The following is a 26,760-nucleotide window of genomic DNA, read 5'->3' as shown; positions in this document are numbered from 1 at the left end:
TATATATATATATATCCTATTAATTCGAATCTATAATTATTATGGAGAGGTTTTAGGCTAGTTTGTTTATCATTTCATAAAATTAAATACAATCTGTACATTTCTAATTCATTATTACATACTTGTATTGGACTATTGATGACATTATTGATTCGATTAAAATGCAATGAGCTTGCTTGTGTGAAAGAAAATAAAAATACAGATCATCAAGCTAATTTAATATCTCTTTTAACTTTCTCTATAATATTTACAATACAACTAGGGTGAAATAAGAACAAAGAAGGGGCCAATATCACTAAACACTAATTTTGGTTGTAAATGTGTAAAATGGCATCATTATAGTTTTTGTATTTAAATTATAAATATACATCGAGTAAAGAAAGATATATTTGAAAGTCTATACTTACTAACAAAATAAATATTTGATAATTAAAAAGACTAATAGAAGTCATATTTAAGTATGTTTTTGTAGTTTTGATATATTTAATAATTATTTAAATTATAAATATAGTCATGGCTTTTTACTCCTATCAAATTGGTTTTCCACACTATAATTGATTAGAGAGTTGTGTTTTTTTTAATAAGAAAAATTAGGATGAGGAGATAGTAAACCACTTATAAAGTAAGACCAAATTTTAGGATTCAAACAACATTTATAAAAAAAATTATATTTATCACTCTTCAAATAGACAAATGAAACTTAAACCCGCAAATCTAAAGATGTCTTTTTTTTATTTAATTATTATAAAAATTTTAGATTATGGTAGACACAATTTGTGTAAGGTTTACAATCAACTATAATCCTTATTATATATTTATAATAAAATTTATATTTATGTATAATTTATAAATTTTAAAATTTCATATTTATATCAAAATCACGATGCTCGTAAGAGATGATTCAACGATATGTACCAACCACAATTGAATAGAGAGTTATGATTTTGCAACTAAGAGAATAAAAATTCAACACAATCCATTCATAAAATAATCCATCGAAGTTTAAAAGATTTTAATTACAATAAATCTTTTTGAAAATTATAAAAATTCTCGATTAAATACTACTAAATTTTTACATTTGATAAAAAAATTCAATTTATCCTAATTAAATACTTGAACACTCATTTGAATAACCTAAAAAAATATTGATAAAATACCATAAAAAATTTCATTATTTTTTAAAATCTTAATAAAAAACACCCCTTAAATTACCGATGATTTTCATTTTAATGGATAACTATGTGATTTTACAAACTTTAGACTTTATCACCAATAGAATAAATATAAATATATTTTAGAGTGTGAAGAAAAGGAGAGAAGTGGGAGGGAAAAGAAGTAAGCAGCGAAAGAGAAGAAAAGAGTGCGAAATTCCATTCGATTCCGTAAGGTTTCATTTCATTCACATCTTCCAACATGAGTACCATGAAATTTTGCCGCGAATGGTTCGTTCCTACCCTCTTCCATTATACCCTCTTTTTTTTCCCAAAATTTAATAACTTTGGTCTTTTTATTTATTTTTTTGATTCAGTAACAACATTCTGTACCCTAAAGAAGACAGAGATCAGAGGAATCTTCTCTACGCTTGCCGCAATTGTGATCACCAGGTTCGTTATTTCTTCTACTTTTCAAAACCCCAATTCACTGCTGTCCAAAACCCACCGTTTTCTGTTTTTTAGTTTCTTTTGAAATATATAATTTTTTTCATGCTTCTGCTATTCTAAGTTCTGTACAGCGTTTTTAGCTTATTTTTGGATGGAGAAAGTTTCATTTTTTCCTTTTGGGTAGCTTAGTGATAGAAATAAAAAAATTAATTTGTAGAATTAGGGTGCAGTGCAGCCAACTATGAAACATATTCACGAGACTGACAGGTAGACGCGGTAATAATTAATTAACTGAATGGAGGTGATTGAGTTTGACTATATGTGTTAGTGTCGGACACCAGGCACGTTTTCCATCTAAGGCGACAGTGCTGCATAAGTAGCCAAACATAGGCTAAATTGTTTGTTGTATTTCTCTGCAAGTTGGTGTTGAGAGGGACCATTTTCTTGTTCTAATGTGATCATCTTAGATGGCATATGATTTTTTGACTAGTTGTTTACTTGTTGTGTTGTTGTTGTTGTTCAGGAGGTTGCTGATAACTACTGTGTGTATAGAAATGAGATTCATCACTCTGTTGGAGAGCGCACTCAAGTGTTGCAGGATGTAGCTGCGGATCCAACTCTTCCTCGTACCAAGGCTGTTCGCTGCACTCAATGCAATCATGGCGAAGCTGTATTTTTCCAGGTAAAGTTTCTTTTCTAAGACATTGGAGAGTTGCTTTTATTTTCATTTTGTATTTTTGGTATTCAGAAGTTTAGAGGGAATAGTGATTGTCCAAGACAATCTTGATTTTGACTTTGAACTTGAAGTAGCGTGGTAGAGTCATAGAGATTCTAAGTACAATCATGACTTTTGAGTTGATTTATTTTGAGGAAATAATATACTGTTTAGCATTAGGGCTGAATACTAATGTGTTTATAAGTCGGCAAGAAAAAAGTCTTTGTTTTGAAGGAAAATATTTTCATGCTCAGGGATAAGCAGTGATTGAAATTATGAAATGTGTAACACAATGCCTAACCTGAATGTTATAGATTATAGCATTGTTAAGAGTCCTACATTTGATGAGATACGGCTTGAAAATGTGTTTATAAGTGGTGTTTAGTCCCCACCTTACAAATTGGTTTTGTAAGGGTTGAGTTTGGCCCAACCCAAATTTCAAGAAGGATATGTCTGGGTTGACAATTTGATAGCGTGTAAAAGTGTCAGATATTTGCTTTGTGCTGCTCAAGTTATCAAATCCCAATACGAACTGTTTAGGGTTATAAAGTGCCATGACTCATGACAACTGCATCCAAGCTGTTGTATAAATCACACAAGCTTGAAAACCTTTATACTGTCTTTATTTTGTTTTGGTACAACAACATTCATTAGCTCGACTATCTACCTGCCACCTCAAGTTTAAAATGAAGATCATGTTTGGACAATTGTGGCTCTTGCTCAGCTTTGCATGTCAGGAAGCTGCGGTCTCCGTCATTTTAGTGTTTGTGGTTTTAGGCAGATTGTTGCAATCCATAAAAATATCCTATTTTATTTTTCGGCAGTACCGTCACTATTTGTTGCAATCCATAAAAATATTCTCGACCTGCAGTACCGTCACTATTTGTTCTGTTATTCTGTAGTTTTTCCTCAGCAAAAAGGGATTTTCTTTTTCTAAATAGGAAACCTTTTGGACATTTGGTTGGTTTTATGCAAATTACCTTATTTTCTTGTTCAAATGCCAAAATAGTTCTTCACCCAAAAAATTGCTTAGTTAGTTCCTTAACAGAACATTAAACACTGGCCAAGTTCCTCGCTCAATGACATTTCTTTACTTTAACCTTCATACACTATAGACTTTCTATCTGCCCACTAAAAGTATTGCAGATATGTTATCTAGGCGAAAGAAGTTTCAGTCTAAACTTTTGAATTTGAAAACTTGTGCTCCTCTTTAAAAAACTTCGGAGAAATAAGCATTTGTCCCTAAACCCTAATGAATGCTTTGGCAAATATCAAACTGCATGTTGATCAGAAACCTTATTTCAACTACTTATGGATTGTCTGATTTTTTGTTAATGTATGCAGGCAACGGCTAGAGGGGAGGAAGGAATGACGCTTTTCTTCGTTTGCTGCAACCCTAATTGTGGACACCGTTGGAGAGACTGAGATTCTTACATGCTCAAATCAAGGTTCAACTGTTTGGGTGATCTAACATATTTTGCGGTCCACTATTGATTAGAAGAGAGAATTTTGTAGTTACATGTAAACTTGGGTGGTGTGTGGAGGACTATGATGTAGATTACAGAATTATGTGTGCTTCTTGTTTTAAGTGTAGTTGCTAATCAAATGATTAATGGAAAAATCCTTGTGGGTCAGTGTGATGATAAATTTTATGGATGACCCTCAATTTTTTTTGTTTGTTAAAAAGAAAAAGGAAGAGTATGTTTGGAAATTGGATTGGATGTGTAGAGCATGCAATATAGTGGAATGGAAGTTATGAACAGAATTGAAAATCCATTTTTTAAGATTAAACTAGTTTATTTCATTTCATTCAATTCCACTCCATATCACCAATCCAAATATATCCGGAGAGATGAGAAATCGGGAATCAAAATGCCATTGCTATTTTATTTGTTACGTTTTGAGATAATATTTGCTTAAAAGGGTCTCTTATTAAAAGTTTATGAAGGATGCTCATCACCCAAAAGAAAAACAAAAAACAGGGAATTACCGGAAGTTTGGTTTTAGTAGTGGAAAGCTCTGTTCCGGTAGTGAAGAATAGGATGAAATATGTTACTAGAAGCGGGAATTTGACAGTGTTCTTTTATATATTGTGAGTAAACTCATTTAGTGTTTTTTATATATTGTGAGTAAATTTTAGAAGGTAAATGAAAAATCACTAAAGTTTATTAGTTTATGGTTGAAAAGTTTGTTGCCCTCGTCAAAATGTCATTGCCTTTTCTTAAAACAAAATTCGACCCACCAAAGTCTTGCTAGTATGGTTGAATGAGTTTGTGTTTTGCTAAAGTTTTGGGGGTAATTTGAGGTCTATGGAGGATATCATGCTTATCAAGTGTTTAAATACACATCTATTAATTATTTATTCAAATAGACATGGTTCTCTAATGTTCAAATATACATTTTAAGTAACCATGGTTTGTATTTAAATATGCACTTAAAATTATAGTTAATAAAGTTTAAAATCAAAGTTACTTATGTATAGTGGATAGTTGATGTACTCTGACGTAACACCTTTTTACATTCAAAACATGCATAAAACCTCAAAACATGTAGCCCAAGACATATATACATTTTGCACATGCATAAAACCCTCAAAACATAGCAAGTATATATTTGGTAAATTCCACTCTCTATTTCCCAACTCCCAAACTCGCCAAAAATTCAGTCAGAATTGTATTGGTTTATTATAATTAGGAAAATTGAAACCAAAAGAATCTTCTATTTATAATTATTATAGTTCAAGAATGAAAAGCATCGGTAGTAACCACCCCACTCAGAACAAGAAATTCTGAATGTGAATTTCGCATTTGCTATCAATAAGGTGTCTCTGTACAAATAATGAATGGTAGCCGCAGAATTTTCCACAGCAAAATGCTACTTTATCCCGATATTGCTATTCCTAACCTCAGAATCTAATTTCACTAAAACAAGAAGGAAAAAAACTAATCCAAAGGTACAATAAAGAATCTATCTACAAAAAAATTATGGGGGAAAATGGCAGCTGGGGCTGCCTAGACCTTAATACTCGCCTATGTCCTAAAGAAGCAAAGAGTTATACAGATGGTAATGTCCGTGCAAACCACTCTGCTAGGCGTTTGATTTTGGCCGTCATCTCTGCATCCTTTTCAAAAAAAGAGGTGGTGTTAGATAGGAGAATTGAGACATCATGCTCCAGTGCCTCCAAACTCCGGTAGTAATTATTCTCCAACCTTGACTGTATCAATTCAATAGACAGAGGAACAGGAAACCTGCAAATTTACCAGAAATATATAAACAAAATGTTGATTCATTTAAATAGTTCGGATTCAAAAAGGATGGATTGAGTACCTGTTTGTAAATTTCGACTTATTTGAAATTTTGTTCAACTCATGCAACCCATAACGATCCTGGATATTAGTAAGAAAGAAGTGAATATTTACATTCAATTGTAAGGGTAAAAGACATCTGCATGGTATGGATTTTGGACGGATACCTGAACTTTGTTGCCTGACTGCTGTAATTTGGTGAGAGCAGATAGCAGTTTATTTCTTGTGTTCTCATCAATATGGGGCTGTTCCCATAGAGTATCAGCGTCAAAAAGCTCCCAAGGACTATGCAAATGTTCATCAGAGAGGTCGCTCTTGTACCGAACACTATATCTCTCCCATGGACTGTCTGGAAATTCAGAAGATTTGGCTTTTACAAACTGAATTCGACCCTCCCACCAATTACCAGAGGAATTATCCTCATTCTTCCACCAAACCCTGCATTTATCCCTGCGTGTCCAATTTCTTTGGATAGCAGCATCAAACCTAGTTCTCTCAACAAGAAAATCAGGGAAACTAGTCACTTCGGGCAGGGTTAATTTAAAAGTTTTGCCAACAACACTTGAATTTGGATCTACAAACTGGAGGGTCATTTTGCAGCAGCTATCACCAGACCCTGGAACATGAGAATACTCAAGGCTTTGAACTCTACAATATTCTACAGCTCTTAGATGTTCCTTAATTGACATCCAAGGCCCTGATTCTCTTTTTCGGCTATAATCTATATATTCCTGGTGCCCCTGAAAAAGAGACATTTTCAAAAGTACAATATCAAACTTTAAAATAAAAACTAAAAAAAGGAAAAGAAGCTACATGCAAAAATTACAATAAAAAAAAACATCAGGAGAAACCAAAGGTTTAACTTGTAGTCTCTATCATTACTAACCTGTCGTAAATATACAACTTCATCTCCCTGTTGAGGAATATATCTACATCCTTCCTCATGAGTTGATAACAGCAACCAGGATCCCTTCGCAGCTGATTGTAGTGATTTCCTTCTATTTACAGGACTAGTCTCACGAATATTATAAGTAGACCTCCGATTCCTAGTGGACCTCAAACCGACAGTCAATTTTGAACCAGAACCCTTCTCTTCTTCTGTGAGTTTTCCTTTATTTCTGAGAACAGCATGAGGAATCCTAAGTATACAAGATCCATTTCCTTCCTGCACTTTAAGATTACTCTGCTCATTACTTGGGTCACAAGTACCTGGTTCCAACTCTAGGGAACCATTGGTATGAAGAGCTTCATTTGTGCCATTACTGTCCACTGCCACATTGAAATTACTGTTGCTCCCATTTGAAGTGGATTCTCCCAAGCCACTACCATCAGCTAAATTAGTCACAGCCCGATGTGATCTTGTTCTTCTATAAACAGCTTTGAACATTTTATCCCTGCGTGAATATGGTTCTAGTGAATCATGTGAAGTACTAAATTGTTTATCCTGAGCATCAACTTCTCGAGAACCATTTTCTCTCAGATTAGATGTTCTAGTATTGTTGTCATCCTTAACGACAACTACATGCTCTTCATTGTTCAAATCATTATCAACATTACTGCTAGATGCATGATTCTTTAGCACTGAAGATTTTGTTTCAGGCTTACATGGACTTTCAGGATTCCTCGTACCCCTTTTAGACCTTAGCTTTGTTGAAACAGAAGGAAAACCAATATTTGGTTCAGGTAGTTGGTCAGCCCCATTATGGCCAACAGATACAATAGTATCCTGGGGAATCATGCATGCAGAAACTAGTGATTCATCTTGATCTCTGTAATTGCTGGAAACTGTGAGTGGGTCTCCATTCTCAGTAGATTTAAAAGGCTGAGAGGTAGTACCAGCACAATTTTCATCTATTTCTATCAAACTATCTACCTTATCATCATTTTGGATTTCTAAAGCAGGAGTTGATGTACTGCTGAAGTCCTTGTCCACTTTCTCATGCCCAATACTAACATTTTCTGTTTCATTGAGAAGGTTTGGACATTTTACAGAGTTGGGATTTCCACCTGGTGGCACAGCTTCTCTTGCTCGGAGAGGTTTAGATGAACGAGCCCTAACCACCCCCCATCTAATTTTCTCTAGTAAGTTTACATGGTCGGCTACCTGGTCAAGTTTTACTTGACCTGATCTTTCAATTGAAGAGTAACTTCCATTGCCAAAACAATATCCGGGCTCTGTAGAACTCGGTCTGTTCCTATTAAAATCAGTATATTCTTGAGCAGTTTTTGACGACGATCCAACCAACCCAGCCTGGTTGTCAAACTCATGTGTGGGTTTGGATGAATCCCGAATTGGCAATTTGAGGACTAACCTCCTCCTGTTTGTTGCATTTACATTAGTATCAGTCAACTCGTGAGATTTTGTGTCCTCTGATTCATAGAGTAATACTTCTTTTCCCTTAGAATAATTCCGTTGGTCATTCTGGGAAGCTCTACCGGATTCATCACTGTCAATATTAGACTCTTGCAATGTTGAGTCACTATCTGAAGAATCACTAACCAAACTATCTTCTTCTCTTTCTGTTGGTGCACCTGTAATTTTTGAGAATAAATGCAGAGCATTGCGTGCAGCAGCTCTTTGAGGTCTGGAAGATTTTGACTTTGAAGATTTCCTCCTTGATATTTTTTGTCCACTTTTTCCCTTCCTACTTCGGCTACTACTGAGAACGTTGTCTTCGCACTCATCCAAATTCCTCCTTTTCACACGTCTCCCAGAAGAAGTCATAATCTCAATCTGCAAAGAAGAAAACAGAAAAAATGTAAATTTATTTCAAACATGACGAGTATTCACTTTATATTTTCTACTTATGTACTTACTCCGGTCTTCTGTTTTTTCCTCTTCGATCTACGAATGCAATCCACGTGAGTGTCCTCATCGTCACTGTCATCTGTGCTGCAACCAGTATCACCAGAGGCGTTGGAGCTTGAACATCCTTTCTCACCGCGGGAAGAATTATCTTCGGTTAAATTATATTCTGAATCGGTATCATCAGCAAACACTTCAATTTCTGGCTCCCAATCCATCGCATCTATAAACTCAGGTAGTGGTTCTGTAAGCATGTCCAAGTCAGCCAATGGAAGCATATGATAATCTGGGTCCAGACTGAAGTCAGGGCCAACAGCAAGCTTTAGTGATGAAGGGCGCCACTCAAGGCCTAAAGCTCCAAGTCGTCTCTGCTGAAATTCACTCTGATAAGGTTCTGGGTATGGTATCATTGCTGAAGTTTGACAGCATATAACAAACAACTTATGAATAAATGAGAGGAGAAACAATATATTTATATGGATCAAACTTAGGTACAGTACCATAGGTACTATATGCCTACTGCCCTTCACAAAAGTTATATATAAAATATTCAGAAACAATTTTACCCATAAAATCAGGAGAAGTAGTTTAGGCAGTTACTTTGATTTTTCAGTGTAAACAGTAAGAACAGTACCTAGAGTACTGCATCTAAGTTTTTTCCTTTTTATATTGTGTGTGTGGGCAAAGATTAGAACCAAGAATGAAACTGACCTGAATCACAAAGCAAATCTTGCAAATTACGTCGATATGGAATGATCTGAGTTTCCTGACTCATTGAATATTTACTTAAATTAGGAAAGCAGATGGTATATGATTGAAAATAAAACAAAAAACATCAAAGAAAGACATTTTTAAACAACAAGTTTCATACATTGTGATTGAAACTTGTGTATATACAAAACTTATTACAGAAGCAGTGGATGGATGGTCCGCCACAAAATGCACAAGTTAATCAGCGTGAAAATTAAACATTGCACTACACTTCAGCATTGGGATTTGTTGTATTTGTTGAAAATATATTTATATTCATTACATATCATGTAAATAGGGATAATATCTCGCATATTTATTTTTGTATTTATTGCCTTGAGCCTATATAAAACAGACTCCGTTGTGTAGTTCAGACACACGGTTTCACCATATGTCTCTCTCATTTTCTCTTATTCAACATGGTATCTAGAGCCTATTAAGAGAGACAACCCTATACCGTGATTACCCCGGGACCCACTATCCTTCGGTGAGATTTTTTTTTTTCTCGGTAAACCGTGTCTCAATTCCGGTTTACCCTTTCTTTGTTGCTTGTCGTTCATTTTTTTTTTTCCAGCAAATCAGTCCACTGTTCATCACACGCACTATTCATCGCGCGGTACTGTTCATCGAAAAAAAAACCCTTCTTCCGCCACTGTTTCGCTGCTGGTTTTAGGTAACTACTTATTGATTATGGCTACTTATGAAGATTTTCTTCGGTGGAGAGAGTATTGTCAGAACTCGAGTTCCGCTGTTTCCACCGCACAAAGTGGTAATTCACCTGTTTGCATCTCACCTTCTCATAGCCCATGGATTCTCGATTCTGGTGCATCTGATCACATTACTGGTAATAAGACTCTTTTCTCCTCTCTCACAACATCTGGTTATTTACCTAGGATAGTCTCAGCCAATGGTTCCCAAACAGTCTCAAGGGATTGGCACTGTCCAAATCCTCCCTACTCTATTAGTTAAATCTGTCCTTCATGTGCCTGGATGTCCATTTAATTTAATTTCTATCAGTCGATTGACTCATTGGTGTATCCATTCGCACTTTGCGCAGTGATAATGCCCGTGAATATTTGTCCTATCAATTTCAAAATTTTATGACCTCTAACGGCATTCTTCATCAAACATCTTGTGCTCATACACCTCAACAAAATGGGGTAGCCGAACGCAAAAATCGGCACCTTATTGAAACCACTCGTACTCTCCTTCTTCATGGTAATGTACCATCTCGCTTTTGGGGCGATGCTGTTCTAACGGCGTGCTATCTTATAAATCGCATGCCTTCGTCTGCTCTTGATAACAAAGTCCCTCACTCGATCCTCTTTCCTGGTACCCCTCTTCACTCACTTCCTCCTCGGGTCTTCGGATCTACATGTTTTGTCCACAATCTCACTCCTGGTCTTGACAAACTTTCAGCTCGATCATTAAAATGTGTCTTTCTGGGTTATCATCGGTCCCAAAAAGGTTATCGTTGTTATTCTCCTACTCTTCGACGATATCTCATATCGGCTGATGTCACATTTTTTGAGTCTGTTACATACTATGAGTCGCTTCCTGATCCTTTGTCTGCAACTATTCCTCTGGACCTACCAAAGTCTATTTCACCTTCTCTTTTACCATTAGAGCCTATTACGTATGCCCCACCTGAGACACCTCCTGTGGCCCCTCCCACTGTCCCACTTGAGACTCCTCTTGTTGATCCTCCAACTGTACAACCTCTTCAGACTTATCGTCTTCGTCAACCACCATCGGTTGTACATGTCCCTACACCTGTTCTTGATACCGAGGTCACTCTAGACGCTCCTTCACCGCCACCTCCTTCTTTATCGGATCCGACCCTTGATATTCCTATTGCTATTCGTAAAGGTATACGTCCTACTCGTAACCCATCCCCTCATTACATTGGCTTGAGTTACCATCGTCTTTCTCCTTTGCATTATACTTGTTTGTCTTCCCTGTCTTCTGTTTCTATTCCTAAATCTCCAGGTGAAGCTTTATCTCACCCAGAGTGGAGACAAGCAATGATTGACGAGATGTGTGCACTTCAGAATAGTGGTAAATGGGAATTGGTTCTTTTACCGTCTGGAAAGTCTTTAGTAGGATGTCGTTGGCTTTATACGGTGAAAGTTGGTCTTGATGGTAAGATTGATCGTTTTAAAGCTCGTTTGGTAGCAAAAGGGTACACTCAAGTTTTTGGCCTCGATTACAGTGATACTTTCTCCCTTGTGGCTAAGATGGCCTCTATTAGACTACTCCTCTCTATTGCAGCCATTAGACATTGGTCTCTACATCAACTTGACATTAAAAATGCTTTTTTGCATGGTGACCTTGAAGAAGAAGTGTATATGGAGCAACCACCTGGGTTTGTTGCTCAGGGGGAGTCCTCTACCATGGTTTGTCGACTTCAGAGGTCTCTCTATGGTCTTAAACAGTCTCCTCGAGCTTGGTTTGGTAGATTTAGCACAGTAGTGCAACAATTTGGCATGATTCGAAGTGAAGCTGATCATTCTCTTTTTTATCGCCACTCAACCTAAGGGTGCATTTACTTGATTGTCTATGTAGATGATATTGTCATAACTGGTAGTGATCAACAGGGCATACTCCAATTGAAACAACATTTATCTCACCATTTTCAAACTAAAGATCTTGGCAAGCTCCGCTACTTCTCGGGTATTGAGGTAGCCCAATCTAAGGACGACTTAGTAATTTCACAAAGAAAATATGCCATGGATATTCTTGAAGAGACAAGTTTGTTGAATGCCAAACCGGTTGACACTCCTATGGATCCAAATGTCAAACTTCTACCTAATCATGGGGAGCCATTTTTAGATTCAGGGAGATACAGAAGATTGGTTGGTAAATTAAACTACCTCACAGTCACCCGTTCAGACATTTCTTTTGCAGTCAGTGTGGTAAGCCAATTCTTAAATTCTCCTTGTCAAGAACATTGGGATGCTGTGATACGAATCCTGAAATACATTAAAGGTGCTCCAGGAAAAGGTCTAATTTATGAAAACAGAGGACATACTCAGATAGTTGGTTATTCAGATGCCGATTGGGCAGGCTCACCCATTGATAGGCGATCCACTTCTGGGTATTGTGTACTTGTTGGAGGAAACTTAATATCTTGGAAGAGTAAGAAACAAAGTGTAGTTGCAAGATCTAGCGCTGAAGCTGAATACAGGGCTATGGCATTAGTGACCTGTGAGCTCATTTGGTTGAAACAGTTACTCAAAGAGCTTCAATTTGAAGAGGCAATACAAATGACATTAATATATGATAATCAAGCAGCATTGCACATTGCCTCTAATCCAGTTTTTTCATGAGAGGACCAAACATATTGAGATAGATTGTCACTTTATAAGGGAGAAGATCGAATCAGGCGACATCACCACTAGTTTTGTTAATTCCAATGATCAATTGGCAGATATATTCACTAAGTCTCTAAGAGGTCCTCGAATCAGTTATATATGTAACAAACTTGGTGCATATGATTTATATGCTCCAGCTATATATTTATATTTATTACATATCATGTAAATAGGAATAATATATCCCATATTTATTTTTGTATTTATTGCCTTGAGCCTATATAAAACAGACTCCGTTGTGTAGTTCAGACACGGTTTCACCATATGTCTCTCATTTTCTCTTATTCAACAGTATTAATACTCCTTTTCTTATTTTTACTCTTCTTACTACATTGAAAGTCGGGCTAAAAAGATAACCAAGTAAAATATCCTTTTATTTAAATTTAAGGCCCTTATTAAAGTTGATGCACCAAACTACTTATTATGTTGTTTTTCTAAAGGCATTGAAAAGTCATTTTGGGCAGCAGTATTCTAGTAAAAAAATCTACACTCGGACTAAAAAGAAAAATATAGGAATATTAATTCAAATGCCTCATTAACCCTCTTCCCCTACCCCATCAATAAGAAAATAAACCAGAAGACAGGAGAACAAGCAAAAAAAGATGTTCTAAGAGCATCATAAATGAAAAAGAAATGGAAGCAAGCATGCGATCCACTAACCTGGTCAAGTACATTACCATGAGTGTCTTGAATGAGAGGCCGATAATCACCAAGAAAGAACTGCAGATTTGCAGACGACATTAGGGCCAAAACAGTAGCAAATGAAAGAGAGAAAAACATCAGTTAATGTTGCATGTACCTGATCATATTTCGCATCTTTCTGGGACTCACCTTGGCCTGTGTTTAATATATATAGTTGACCAACATCATCAGATAGTATAATTGATGTTCCATCCCTATGCCATAAGGTAGTGTACAAATGAATTCATGACACATCATGAACAAAAAAGTTCACAGAAATAGCTATATTCCATGCGCTTATTTCCAAAATTAAGAACTGTAAGAACTAAAAAAGTTTTTGCTTCAAGCAGATCATGATGTCTTCACCAACTAAGTCAATTTCACTAAAGAACAGCACTAAACCTACATATGGTGGTGCATTTGATGCACACTAAGACATGGTACGAGCAAAACAATATAGGTAAAAGTGTAAAACACTCAAGTCCCACCCACCACAACTCTTTATTTGGTGTGTTGTTTTATGATCAATAACAAAATAAAACACGAAAGTGTTTAAGTGACGCTAGAAGAAGATAAAAGGTGAATAACTTCTGAGAACCATCAATCATGAACCTTGGGCTGTTGCCTGAGTTGTTACTTTTTCTCATTCAAATGGTATATTTGTAAGTAAGATTTAGCTTGCTTGAGGGTCAAACTTCAAAGAATGTTCAAAAATATAAAAAAAATCTTATAATGTCTTGATATCGTGCTAGAGTTAGAATAACTTCATTTATCTCATAGGATTAGTTTCTTATCTTAAGTATCTCTTAAGATTAGTTTTCATATTACTTAGTTATAAATAACTTCAACATGGTATCGAAGCTAGGTTTCGTAGGCAAGTTGTGGGAATTGGACTTAGGCCAGCGTTGTGCGTGAGAGTGGGTATTGAAGTTGCATTTGTTTTCCCACGTTGACAAGGTTTACGGGTTGTGCAGTGCTTATATGTGTTTGGACACCCCCATCCCTCGTATTAGCTTTGGACAGTGAGATCTAAGTCCATTACCAGTTTATAAAGACCACTTTAACCATACCTCTAATTGATATGAGATATCAAAAGTTTACACGAACCTTAAAATTCTCTGATACTAGAAATGTCATATGAGCCCTCCTCTACTAAATTACTAATACAAAAGACTAAACACTAATCTCTATTTATAGGGATACATAGACTCAATCCAAAATAAATAGGAAAAATCAGGAAACAAATAATAATACTAATAATAATAGTAATAATCATAATAATAATAATAATAATAATAATAATAATAATAATAATAATAATAATAATAATAAAAATAAAGGAATTAATCCTAAGAAATAATCTAAGATATGCTAAGAATGAAAACCAAACATAGGAGATAAACCAAGAAATCATCTAAGACATGCTTAAGATTGAAGACACATCACAGGAGATAATAAACAAAGATATTCTAGCACAATATCATGAGATATGAGATATCATTTTATTTTCTAACAAAGATGATATCAGATAATGAGAATAACTTTAGGAAAATACACACACAACCAACTTGATGCATAAAAATTTCTGAGTTAGACAGCAAGCACACTCATTTTGTACTTACGGAGAAAACTTTCCATCCACCAACTTGAAACGTGATATCTCATATATTCTGATTGGCACACCTTCCCATATCTGAATCATAAAAAATATGAAAATCATCTCAAAGATAGAGGAATGCCAATGCCTACAAATAAATGAGACAAAAGAAACCGGAGACTCACATCCCATACAATAGTTCTTCCATCATATCCAGCACTCATTGCTATCCTCGGATTAAAAGGATGAACATCTAGAACATATGTCTAAAATAAGCAGAAAAGAAAACAAGTTAAACCAAATAAATCAAAGAAAAATAAACATTCAAAACTACAAGTTTTTTTCCCTTCAGCACTTGATTGTAACCAACAGAATAAATTTAGCATATCATCAGAGAGAAAACGAGCAACTGAAAAGTGACGAGCATGGCCAATCAAAAGCAGACAAAGTAATTTAATGGTTATAAAATTAATCAATAAAATTATTCCATCACAGAAAATATTACTGTAGAACTATTAAAATCTTGCTTAATAATTAATATTATACGGTGCAACATCAACAACTTTAAATAATACTTAAGCCTAGTCAGCACATGTTTAAATGTTCGGTCATATTTCGGAATAACAAAGGTGCCAAGCATCCTAATAATGCAAAGAAGATTTTGTTTGTGTTAGAATATTAGAAAATATCTTATAATATCTTTTATATTATATTAGAGTATCTTAAATTATTTCTTAGGATCAATTTATAATCATAGAGATATCTTAGAATATGTCTCATTATTATTATGATTTATTCCTTATTTAGGATTGAGTCTATGTTTCTCTATAAACAGAGATTAGGATTGAGTCTTTTGTAATCAAGTTAGCATAAAAGTTATTATCAATAATATTCAAAGCCTTATTATTTTCTCTCCTCCTTTTCTCTAAAATCCCACAATTTCAACAGTTTGTATGAGTTTTAGGAAACACATAACTATAGATATCATATTGAGATCATAAAACCAAAAGACCAATTCTATGAAAGATTAATCAAATAGAATTGCAAGATCTGATGTCATTATTTGAAACAAAAACCAATAAACACAACATTATGCATCAGGTGTCCAGCTTGTGCGTTAAATATTCTCATAAATAGTTGGAGTCTCACCTCATACATTATATTTGCAACTAGGTAGTTAATCTTACATAGCTGCGGCCAACCCCAAAAAATGGGATAGTGGGTTGTGGGATACTAGGATGGCCACTACTTTTTTGGACAAATTACATGAATAATACTATATAAACATATATTTTTATGCAAAATTAAACAATGACTCAAACTCTGAAATAATCAAAAATACCAATAAAAACCCACAAGTCTTAATCAAAAGATACATTTAAATACCAACAAAAGGTAAGGAAATAAAGATGAATATAAAAACAGAGGCAAAAAACTTAGAATAAAAACTAAAAGCAGGAATAAGTAAAAAAAAAAGAAGGAATAGAAAGAAAAGAATGAAGGAATAAGCAAAGAAAGAACTAAAGAAAAAAAAAACAGAGGAAGGAGTAAGAAAGTAGAAAAAAAACAGAGAAAGAAGAAAGGAAACATAGGAGAGGAAAACAGAAGAACTTGGGTGATGGACGACGGTGGCTGGAAGGTGGGCGCCGCTGTAGGATCTTGCAGGAAAGGAGGGAGTGTTTGCTAAAAACTGGGTGGAAGGGAGTGTTCGAAGGAGAGAAAATCCTAAAATACCCCCATAAGTTTTTAAAATTATGGCAATCTTGGTTTTTCCTTAAAAAACGCATTCAAGTTTTCTGGGTCACGATAAACATGTGACCCGAGCGCGACCGGTGACCCGCGAACACGGCCAGGACGGACTCTTTCGTGCTTTGTGCTGCACCACACCATGCCACCATGGCCAGGCACTGCGCAGCGTCGGCGCGATCTCGCCGTGAACCGGCGAGATTGACTACCTAGATTTGCAAAAGGACAGTAAAAACTAAAAATGGTACCAAAGTAGGGAGACTGGGAGATATCCCTAAATCAAGAAATTAAACACTTACAGATTCAGTATGTCCAGTCAATGAGTGCACTAAGCTGCCATCAGAAGCATTCCAAACACAGATTCGGCAATCTGCAAGTTGTAGTTAGATAAATTATAGGCTATCGTCTTCCAATTTGTGAAACAACAATCAAATGGCCACGGCATTATCTTGACTCATGTACAAGAGTTGCATGATAACAAATGCAGTGCATAAATAACAATGTACAAATAAAATACTTTCTCATGTTCAAAAGAGGTGGGAACTTGACTAGGCCTAGGCTTATATTCACATTATGCGGGCTCCGTGAGTGGTATGGGGTCCACTTTAGGATATCACATATTCTTGTGTGGGAACCTTGTCACTTGGAGCAGCAAGAAGCAAAGTGACGTGGCCTGATCAAGCACCAAGGAAAAATTTAAAGCTATGGAAAACAAGGAATTTGAGTTATTGCGGATGAAAGTTGTACTAGATGATTTGAAGATATAGTGTGAAAGTCCTATGATGCTATCTTGTGACGATAAATCAAATACTAGTATTGCTCACAAAAAATTTCAGCGTGACATGACAAAACACATTAAGATAGATTGACACTTCATCAAGGAAAAGATGGGTAGCAAATTGATAACAACAACCTACATCCTTTTTGGACACCATGTGGCATATGTGTTAACAATGAACAAAGTCAACTTACTTGCAAGCTGGAAATGATAGATATCCAGTCACTAGTTTGAAGGAGAGTGTTGTTAGTGTTGTAAATAAGTAATTATTCACGTAATTTATTGGTTTTTTGTATTAGGCTCATTAATCAGCCTCATTTGTTAGAGACTTAGAGCTTAGTATTTCATTCAGATTACTGAAGTACACTTTACACAATTGAATGATACTTCAGAATATTTTTCTGAACTTACAGATCTTCGTATTTCAGGCAAAAGACATATCAAAATCAATCTTAAATTGACTATTTAAACTATGGAAAGTGCCTGATTGCCCAAGAAAATATTTGTCACGTATAAAGGAGAATGAGTCTAGCTTAGATTGTTCCCTGTGATATGAAACATGCCAGTCAAGTATTATTCTATCGACTTACGGTATACATGTTTAAGCTAAGCCAATTAAAGCCTGACACATGATTATGTTAGTAAACCACAATTAGGAGGGTGTACAATAGGAATTCCATGCAATCAGGAATGTTCACATTTATACAGTCAGACAACGGTGACCGTTCAATCAAAATTGGACGATTTATATTTAAGTTCAGTATTTAAATTAGGTTTAATTGCAGTTTTGATCCTCCTATTTTAACCAGGAAACTGAACAGAAGATTTGAACCACATGAATTGGTAATAACAGTAACTGTCTAGCTGACAGTTAATAGGTAATAGGAAGGATTAGTAACTGTCTAGTAGACGGTTAATTGATCAGAGGATACGAAAATAATAAGGAAGAAGGAGAATTAGTAAGTGACTCCTGATTTGGTTGGGAATTTCAGTGTAGGAGAGTTGAACGACTGCAGAGAGACTTTTTGTTTTCTGTATTCACTATTTAGTATTGACCATCTCATCTCGAGACACCAAGAATGAACAAAAAGATGGGATCAAGACATGAAGAAAACAACCAACTTACCCATGATAGCTGCAAGGACAAATCGGTTGTCTAGGCTCCAAACAATCATATTTACACCACGTGGAGTTGGTAGAATTCTCTGGCGTGGACCACCTCTCTGAGGTTGTGGAGGCATAGGTGGAGGTGGAACTCTGAGATGATATGCCCGAGTCCAGCGACCACTTTTTCCCTAAATGGAATAAATTTAACAAATTAAAATAACTATAAAAATTCATTGTTAAATAACCAAATTAATATTTTGCAATATCAATAATAAAGTAGGAAAATAACTCTTCTTTTTTTTGGGGGGTGCGGTTGAAAGCATATGTAGAAGGAGAATATATTTGGCAGACTTACATGTGACCTGCGTGATTTTGGAATCCATATAATAGCACTCCCATCACGAGAGCAGGTGACTATGTTGTCATGATTCAACCTGGAAATATTCCATTTAGATATATCAGATAGCAGAAGCAGGGAGAACTAGCTATATGACATTTCTCGCCAGAAGCAAAGGAAAGGAGGTGATAGGAGTTAGATCATTCCAGATGCTACTTGACACACACCAGGAATTCTTGAATTTGGGAATATTTTCCTCCTTCCAAGTTTCTGTTGTGGAAAATCGAGATGCTACTGCACATCCACTGCAAAAAGAGGCAGTGAAAACATCAGTCTGTAAAACTTTCTTCTATTAATAAAGATTATATCGTGTAGAAAATACTAACCTAAATTGCACATAGTTTACATCATTTTCATGACCAGACAGTACATCTATCTCATGAGTTGGTTGGTCTGCATCTTCCATACTAAGTTTACAAGCATTCCAGACCTGCAAAACCTTTAGTTAGCTCTGTAGACTGTGAAGCAGGAAATCCATTTCAACAATTTAGTGCATGTTTGGTTTTCATTATTTTACCCTTAAAACAAAAAACTTACACTATAACAGGATAGTGCATAGTGGGATGACCTCTATTCAAATTTTTTTTTGAACATATAAAATAATTAGTACAATGTACATATCAAATGTTTAAAAATAACAAATGCTCGAGATGTCATAGGTCCTGGTCACCCTCTTCCTATTGTTCAAATTGTTCCCCTGATATGCAATGTCGATGTACCAGTGGGTTTCACAAATGCAAAAGAAGCTTCGAAGAGCTTTTTTTTTTTGTGGACTGCATGTGTGTGTGTGGTTATGTATAAAAAACACAGCTAATTAACTTTTGAGGAGCTATTTTTTAATAAAAAAACAGTGAAAAAACACACAGAAGGCTGGGTCACATAAGAGGTGACCAGAGAGGAGGCAGGGTCGCAGAGGAGGCTGGGAATCCTGGGATTGCATGGCTGCGTTCAAATTTCAGAAACGACAAAAAGGCTGCACAAGGTTTTATTCTTGTAAACACTTATATTACATGAAAATACCGAAAATATCCCTAAACACATGTTTTTACTCTGAAAACATTGGCAGCAGCCGTGGCCACGACAGGCTGCGGTCTGGAGGCCATAAAGGCCGCGACAGTACCAACTTTAAATTTCTCAGATACAGTCTTCAAATAGTGGCCACCAGTCACTTTGCTCCGCCTCTATATCATGCTATCGATAACTTTGATTTAGAAGCTAGCAATGTTTCTCATTGCAGCTAGATAGTCTAATATGTTGAAAATTATCTAAAATCTCATAAACTGTTTACAGAGCAAGTTTTAGGGTCCATAAAGTATCTAATAGCCGATAAATGTATTGTTAGCATTTGACAACTATACAAATATGGTCATTGACGATATCAGGGTGGTCGGAAAATGGTAAAGGCCTAGAAGGTTGTCACCAACTGACAGGAGATATCCATTGATTGATGAAGAGACCAAAAATCAACGAGTACTATTCGGCTTTTATATTGTGTCTAACTAATCCTTACCAAATCGACTTGTAAGGTGAGGGGTGTCTCCTTATAAACATATTTCAGGTTTTATCTTTATTCTACATGGGACTTGGGTTTTTTCCAATACACTCTCACGTGCAACATTGTTTGACTTGGTGCGTGGCCCAGATGGATAGACTTCAATGCCGCATTAGGTTTTTATATTGGGCCTAGGCCTAGTCATCCATACAAAATCAGCTTGTAAGGTGAGAGGAATCTCTTTTTATAAACATATTTCATACCTTATCTCTATTGTGTGTGGGACTTGGGGTTTTTCCAATAAGTACTAAACAATAAATATTTGAAGTGATTGAATATGGACTATGATTTCGTATAAAAGGCTTGAACAGATATGGAAGAAAATTTTAGTTTGGAGAAGAGTAATCCATCTTCAGTCTTTTGAGGTTATTTTTTCATCAGATCATCACAATTCACAAGCACACATCAGAAAATCAAAAGAAACGAAACGAACCAAAATGTAAAAATTGATGGCTATTTTCTACAAAAGCAAATAGAAGCTACATTTACTTTCAAAAATAAAGTGTACAGAGTATATCAATGCATCACTATAACTATGAGGAAGAACTACATATTTATAAATATACCCTCGCAAGATTATCAGAGCTACCAGTGACAAAGACAGTTCCATTAGCATTAAATGCACAGCAAAAAATTTGATGGCTCTGTGGCATTGCATTTGAGGATGGGCCACTGCTCCTTCCTGAAGCCAATATGTTATACCGAGTTAGTTCTTTTCACCAAGAAGAAGTAACACAGGCATAGCTAACAAAAGAATCAACTAACCAACAGAATCAGAAGGCCTTGGAACATATAATCTTGCACTTGACTGGGTATGCCTTGCATCCCATATCCTACAAGTTCCATCGTCAGAGGAACTGCAAATAAAATAAAAATCATGAATTTAATTTAAAACAGAAAACCTGGAATGCTTAAGCAAAAGGGTCATCCACAGAAATCACTTTAGAAGGTTAATGCATGCAAAACCTATAGCGACATAAATCCATCAGTAAGGGAAATTTTCTTAGTGTCATAATCACACAGCATAGCATCGGTTCAAGAAACCAACAAATAGAAGAAATCAAATTCCCAATTAATGAATTGATGCATCAATCCAACTCTCATAGATGATCTCTCATAAACTAATTGAAGTAACTTGTGAATTTATAATGAAGTTGCCACTTAATATTTCATAAACAAATATATTGCACTCCTAAATTTAAAGGAAAAACAGAAGAATCAATCATCAAGTTTCAATACAAACATAACTGTGTGCAATAATATCTGAGGAATATAGAGAATGCATATTTGCCCGTCTCGTGATTTGAGAAATCTCCCATGTTATATCCAGCAAGCAATATATATTTAGATGATGGTTATTTATGATTACCAACTGGGACTTAATTATCCTCATGACTGGATTGGTACCTAAAATGTTACTAAGAATATTTGTAAAATAGAATGAAACTATTGCATAATATGCATTTTCTGATTCGACATGCATTCACACAGCCAAGCATAAGTCTATTATAAAACTCCTTTTCAATTTCTTCAATAAACACAAGACTTACGATAAAAGCTGATAAACAGCATTAGGTCTGGGACTAAAGGCTATGGCTGTAACAGCTCCAGTATGTCCCCGCAAAACTGATATTGGTAAGCCATCTGGCAAGCGCCACTATGAAAACCAAATAGTCAAATATAAAACACTAAAAAATCCAAAGGAGAAGGGAGAGAAGATACAAAAAAATTGTTGACTTCATCACATGAAAGCTTACAACTCGAATAATACAGTCATTTGATGAGGATGCAACTAAAGCATTGTTTGAACTCACAGCCAAGTCAGTAATGTCACCCTATCAAATATAGTATGTAATTCAATCTAATGGTCAGCAAATATTAAAGCAATGCAAATCTAAACGAAGAGGAGAAAACATGTTTGAAGTACTAAAAAATACTCACTTCGTGTCCACGGCAACTGGCCAAACTATATGCAGTTTCCATTGACCAAATTTTTACGAGTCGATCATCTGAACCAGTAATAACATATCTTCCTGACCGATCAAATATAGCTGTAGTATAAAACAAACTCAGTTGAATGACATTATTAAGCTGCCCACCTCCAAAAACACAGAAAAATCCAAGAAAAACAGCAACGGAAATAATACTCACAGCAAGACCCACGCAGCATGAATATATCTCATCTTGGAAAGGTACAGTAATTGAGTTAACATAGAATATCCTACATATTTGAAAGTAGGGGGGAGCTTCTCCTGTCGTGTTAATTCAGGGCATTTATGTTCATCTTATGCTTGTGTCACATCATGTTTAATCAGTTTAATAGGGTATTTGGCGTAAAATGCTTTCTCCTTTATGGGTGTCCTTGGCCCCCAAACTGCCATGTCATTGGAGTGTGCTTTTGGCTTCTCCTTTCCTGTTCCGCTCTGGCTATTTTGAGGGAGAAGATTCAACTTATGATATCCAAAGACTGGAAATGGGCACCATCGGTGCAGTCTAGATTTTCCAAGTTCCTTAGGGTTTGAAGTCTTTTATTTTTGAGAATATTTTAATAATTTTATTCTCCCCTTAATTGTGCTTCCTCACTTTCCTCTTTACTAAAAGTAATCTAATGCTTTAGGAGAAAAGGAGAGTTTATAGTATTTGTGGCTTTCAAAAGAGATAAGAAGTGGACAATTCATGATTTTTCAAAAAGCACTAATGGAACATAATTGAAACAGAAGCAAGGCCACTTTAGCTCAGCAGATCTAATTGACTTGGGTAAAATATGATCCACGTTCTCTGTTATGCAAAGGAAAACTACAAACTTGTTGTTGGGGAGAGACAGCAGGGATTTTTACCTCGGAAGGTTTTCTCGAAAATAAAATAGAATACAGGAAAAAGGATGATATTAAGCTAATAAAATGTTTAATGCAAGGAGTAACCAACAATACTTGGAAGTTTGCTACAACTCAACTTCACAATACATCATTTTATCAAATCATCCTCTCTATCAATCACCATATTTTGCCCTCTATATCTATGTAGTCAGTAGTAGGGCCAACCCCCAAAACGCTATAGCGGTGTAGCAGGTAGAGGTATGACCACTACATCGAAGTCTAGGTGAACATTACAAGCAATTTATACCATACACATATAGAGGCTAAAAAATAAAAAATAAAAACACTTAATACATATTCATTAGTCATAACTTTAAAGTTCATTGCTACTAATATTTCAAATATAATATAAAGCAAAATACAGGACTGTAAACGCAGAAACAAAAAAACAGAGCACAATAATGGGGTACCACGAGAAAGCTTTGAGAAGAAAGCTCTGTTGGCAGGGACGAGAACAGAGCAGGGATGAGAAGACAGGGACGAGTTGAAATCTCTACTTTGAAAAGAAAGCTATGTTGGTAGGAGAAGAAGGGTCGAGAAGAAGCTTCAGAACATAGCTTTCAAATAGAAGGTCCCGTACAATTACTGTATGTCTACACCTTTCTTATTTTTATTTTTATACTTAAAAATAACCGAGAAAGAGAAAGACAAAAAAGAAATTAAAAAACCCTAAAAAAGTTTAATCAGTGAGGGTATTTCTGACTTGCCATCCTTAAATAACTGTAGCATTTCTTCCCTGCATGAATTTGTCTTCTCCCACCCGCAATTGCACCACAAAGAACACCGCTACGGCTGCAACCCTAATCCACGCCGCAACACCGTTTTGTGTAGCGCAGGGCCACTGCGACGGCCACAACTGACTACAGAGCTCTACATCATTGAATCTTCTTAACTCCTTTCATATTTTGGGCACAAACTATAACTTTGGGAGTTCTTCAATTCAATTTGGATCTTTGAAGTACCAATGTAGTAATGTTAGAAAAATAGACACAATCAAGGACTAACCTGATTGTGTCACTCCCTCACCTACATGACCCCTAGAACACTGAGAATTTAAATACTCTTTATTACTTTCATGAGCATTCCTTTGTTCTTCCCCCCATGAAGTTTCTTTTCTATTTCCAAAGGGTGTATTGATGGAGCAGCTGTTGCTTTGATAAATCTTGATGAATAGGACAGCCCATTACTAAAAAGCCAAGCTTGAAGAGTATCTACTCTCTGCTAAAAATCAGCATCCCATGCTTCGCACTCGGCTTTGAAAGGGACTTACTCTAGTATCAGTCATCTCATTTTCAACTAACTGTTCCCAGTATTTAAAATAAGTAATAGAGCCCTCCCCGATAATTGTCTATTATAACCATTCAATATAAACATGTAAAGAAAGTAAACTAAAATTTACACAAAAGGTCTAAATACTTTGTATTATATAGAATAACCTACCACAATAAACAGCATTACGGTGCCCTCTTATTCTCTTGATATTTTGCATCTTCTGCACCATAGTAGAAGGTTTTGCAATGGCATAGCATGCAGCACGTATAGATGGTGCACGGTGGTGTCTTGAAAAACCACCCCCGATTTCCCTCAAATGAAGCCCGTGAACCTGATTGGCTTTCATATGAGGCCAGCGCATATAAGGAGGTGGTGGTTTGACTTCTTCATTCATTTTATCCCTGTCATCTATAGAAGAGAAAAAAAATATAATAAATTCAGATAGAGAAAGGCAAAGCTAATTCAATTAAAAGCACAGTAATAAGAGCACCTAAAGTGTTCAAACTCATAATAATTAATGCATAGATAAATTACACGTACAGCTGAGAAGTGAAAATGATCCCCTTCCCAAAAGAGTAGGTACATCAGCTGCATTTGGAGCATTTCCAGTACTCGTGCCTGGTGACACGGAGGCTGTGTTTAATAACAATTGCTTCAAAAGCTTTACCAAGTGATCCTTTCCAACATGAGGATACCTATATAATAGTTAATTACAACATCAATGAAAATATCACAATGGAAAACGATACATTAAAATAGTTGCATCCTCATTTGTTCACTAGTTACATCCCATTACTAGCAACCAAACAACCATACTGTTAAACACAACTAGGAAAAAGGTGATAAAAATGAATGAGAAAATGGACCTGTGCTGATGAACTTTGCAGACCTTAAAAAGGTAAACACAGTCATCGACAGATAACACACTAAATTAAAACATGGTAAATACCTCTCCACCAACTTATTGTAACTTAAAGGGAATGATTGACCATCATCGTCTACATCTCCACTACATGCCCCACTCCTTGAATACCAAGCATGATACCTTCTAGGCAAAAGTTGATTCTCCCGAAGCTCATTCCAAAACTGTAAATAAGTTTTATGACATGGCCCAGCAGAAAGGAAGTGCATAATGAGAAAATATACTTCCCTAAGATCAACATCCACATCCATGTCATGATTCTGATTTGCCACATCAGGCTGAGTTTTCTCAGGGACCTTACAAGAGAAACTCAAATGTTTCAAATTAACAGTAGGTGCATCACCAGAAGGAACATACTTCTGCAAAGCCATATCCCTGCGAAACATCACAGGATCATATAAAGCACCAATCTCAAAATAGAACCCTACAATTTACAAAATAGTGATAGTAAAATCAAAAGACAATTATTACATAAATGATTAGATAGAAAAGCAACAACCAGAAAAGAGCCAATATTCTGACCTTGAATTCATTTATCAATAAAGGATACCATATAAAACAAAAGCAGGATTATCTTTGATTTTCTTGTTTATCATGATTCCAATGTCTAAAAACAAGATGATAATTACCACCCTTTCATCCCATTCCCACCAACTCACCCTCACCCCAAACCACTCCACAAATTTAAATTTATCTTAAAATTAAGCAATTGACAAAGAGACGTGACTGAGGCGCGCGAATTTAAAACCACAAGCTGCTAGTACTAAAGATAAATAACATCCTAAAGAGCATAGAAATAATTAAAAATAATCTTTCAAAGGAAAACAAGGCTTTTATCTATCCACCTAGACAAATAACAGTGTATTAGAGTTAGGGTTTCGTCTGAAGAGGCATAATCTCATTAAGAGACATAGGTGTCAAGTGTACAGTGCCGACTTCTGGAGACATAGCTCATTGGCTCTATGATTAGAGTCTGTGACAGGGAAAATTGGTATTGTGTTTAATTGATTACATTTGTGTCAGTAAGCATAGGGCCATAGGGGCAGGCAATAGTAACGTTGATTACAAATTTGCATTCTTTAATGACCATGGGCTAGCGGCTCATGGGAGGCATTCCTCCATCCCAAATCCTACCATACCACACAGTACGCAGTTCCAAAGCATAAGAGGGTAAGGTGGTAAGCCTGCTCTAGTTGCTTTGAGGAAATACAGAGCAAATCACATTAATTAATGAAGTAAGCATGCATAAAAAAGACAGGACAACATCCCTCCCTCCCCCCC

The 26,760-nt window shown here is 35.8% G+C and overlaps 2 protein-coding genes across 5 annotated transcripts in view; one reads left to right on the top strand and one right to left on the bottom strand.

The window, feature by feature from the left end:
• Positions 1–1,282: 1,282 nt before the first annotated feature.
• On the top strand, positions 1,283–3,950 carry LOC101489991 (DNA-directed RNA polymerases II, IV and V subunit 9A). The gene is made up of 4 exons (XM_004487717.4): positions 1,283–1,442; positions 1,529–1,604; positions 2,125–2,283; positions 3,661–3,950. Exons 1-4 carry the CDS (start codon positions 1,414–1,416, stop codon positions 3,739–3,741), a joined length of 345 nt encoding a protein of 114 aa, XP_004487774.1. The 5' UTR covers positions 1,283–1,413; the 3' UTR covers positions 3,742–3,950.
• Positions 3,951–5,015: 1,065 nt separating this feature from the next.
• Positions 5,016–26,760, bottom strand: part of LOC101489463 (uncharacterized) — a 23,748-nt gene continuing 2,003 nt past the window's right edge. For 3 of the 4 annotated variants that reach the window (XM_012717866.3, XM_012717863.3, XM_027332162.2), the window contains 23 exons: positions 25,507–25,854; positions 25,098–25,252; positions 24,726–24,965; positions 22,351–22,460; positions 22,167–22,244; positions 21,960–22,066; positions 21,175–21,266; positions 20,976–21,091; positions 19,184–19,287; positions 19,025–19,102; positions 18,816–18,894; positions 18,480–18,648; positions 16,875–16,945; positions 15,015–15,095; positions 14,855–14,925; positions 13,351–13,447; positions 13,212–13,271; positions 9,139–9,193; positions 8,439–8,839; positions 6,508–8,355; positions 5,789–6,361; positions 5,644–5,702; positions 5,016–5,564 (listed from right to left, as the gene is read on the bottom strand). In XM_012717866.3, coding sequence (XP_012573320.1) covers positions 5,369–5,564; positions 5,644–5,702; positions 5,789–6,361; positions 6,508–8,355; positions 8,439–8,839; positions 9,139–9,193; positions 13,212–13,271; positions 13,351–13,447; positions 14,855–14,925; positions 15,015–15,095; positions 16,875–16,945; positions 18,480–18,648; positions 18,816–18,894; positions 19,025–19,102; positions 19,184–19,287; positions 20,976–21,091; positions 21,175–21,266; positions 21,960–22,066; positions 22,167–22,244; positions 22,351–22,460; positions 24,726–24,965; positions 25,098–25,252; positions 25,507–25,854 — 5,188 coding nt within the window. In that variant the 3' untranslated portion in view covers positions 5,016–5,368. Of the gene's footprint in view, positions 5,565–5,643; positions 5,703–5,788; positions 6,362–6,507; positions 8,356–8,438; positions 8,840–9,138; positions 9,194–13,211; positions 13,272–13,350; positions 13,448–14,854; positions 14,926–15,014; positions 15,096–16,874; positions 16,946–18,479; positions 18,649–18,815; positions 18,895–19,024; positions 19,103–19,183; positions 19,288–20,975; positions 21,092–21,174; positions 21,267–21,959; positions 22,067–22,166; positions 22,245–22,350; positions 22,461–22,560; positions 22,735–24,725; positions 24,966–25,097; positions 25,253–25,506; positions 25,855–26,760 lie in introns of those variants that run through there. The other variant, XM_012717868.3, reaches the window with a different exon arrangement.

The sequence above is a fragment of the Cicer arietinum genome, chromosome 1 (assembly GCF_000331145.2).
Source record: "Cicer arietinum cultivar CDC Frontier isolate Library 1 chromosome 1, Cicar.CDCFrontier_v2.0, whole genome shotgun sequence".
In the NCBI taxonomy this organism is placed as follows: Eukaryota; Viridiplantae; Streptophyta; class Magnoliopsida; order Fabales; family Fabaceae; genus Cicer; species Cicer arietinum.
The sequence above is the reverse complement of the archived record's forward strand: the minus strand, read 5'-3'. Positions and strand labels throughout refer to the sequence as shown.

Excerpts from the sequence above, each read along its gene's own strand:
- LOC101489991 (XM_004487717.4), top strand. The coding sequence starts at position 1,414 with ATGAGTACCATGAAATTTTGCCGCGAATG. Across the intron at positions 1,605-2,124 it reads GCCGCAATTGTGATCACCAG|GAGGTTGCTGATAACTACTG; the intron begins GTTCGTTATTTC and ends GTTGTTGTTCAG. Across the intron at positions 2,284-3,660 it reads GCGAAGCTGTATTTTTCCAG|GCAACGGCTAGAGGGGAGGA; the intron begins GTAAAGTTTCTT and ends TAATGTATGCAG.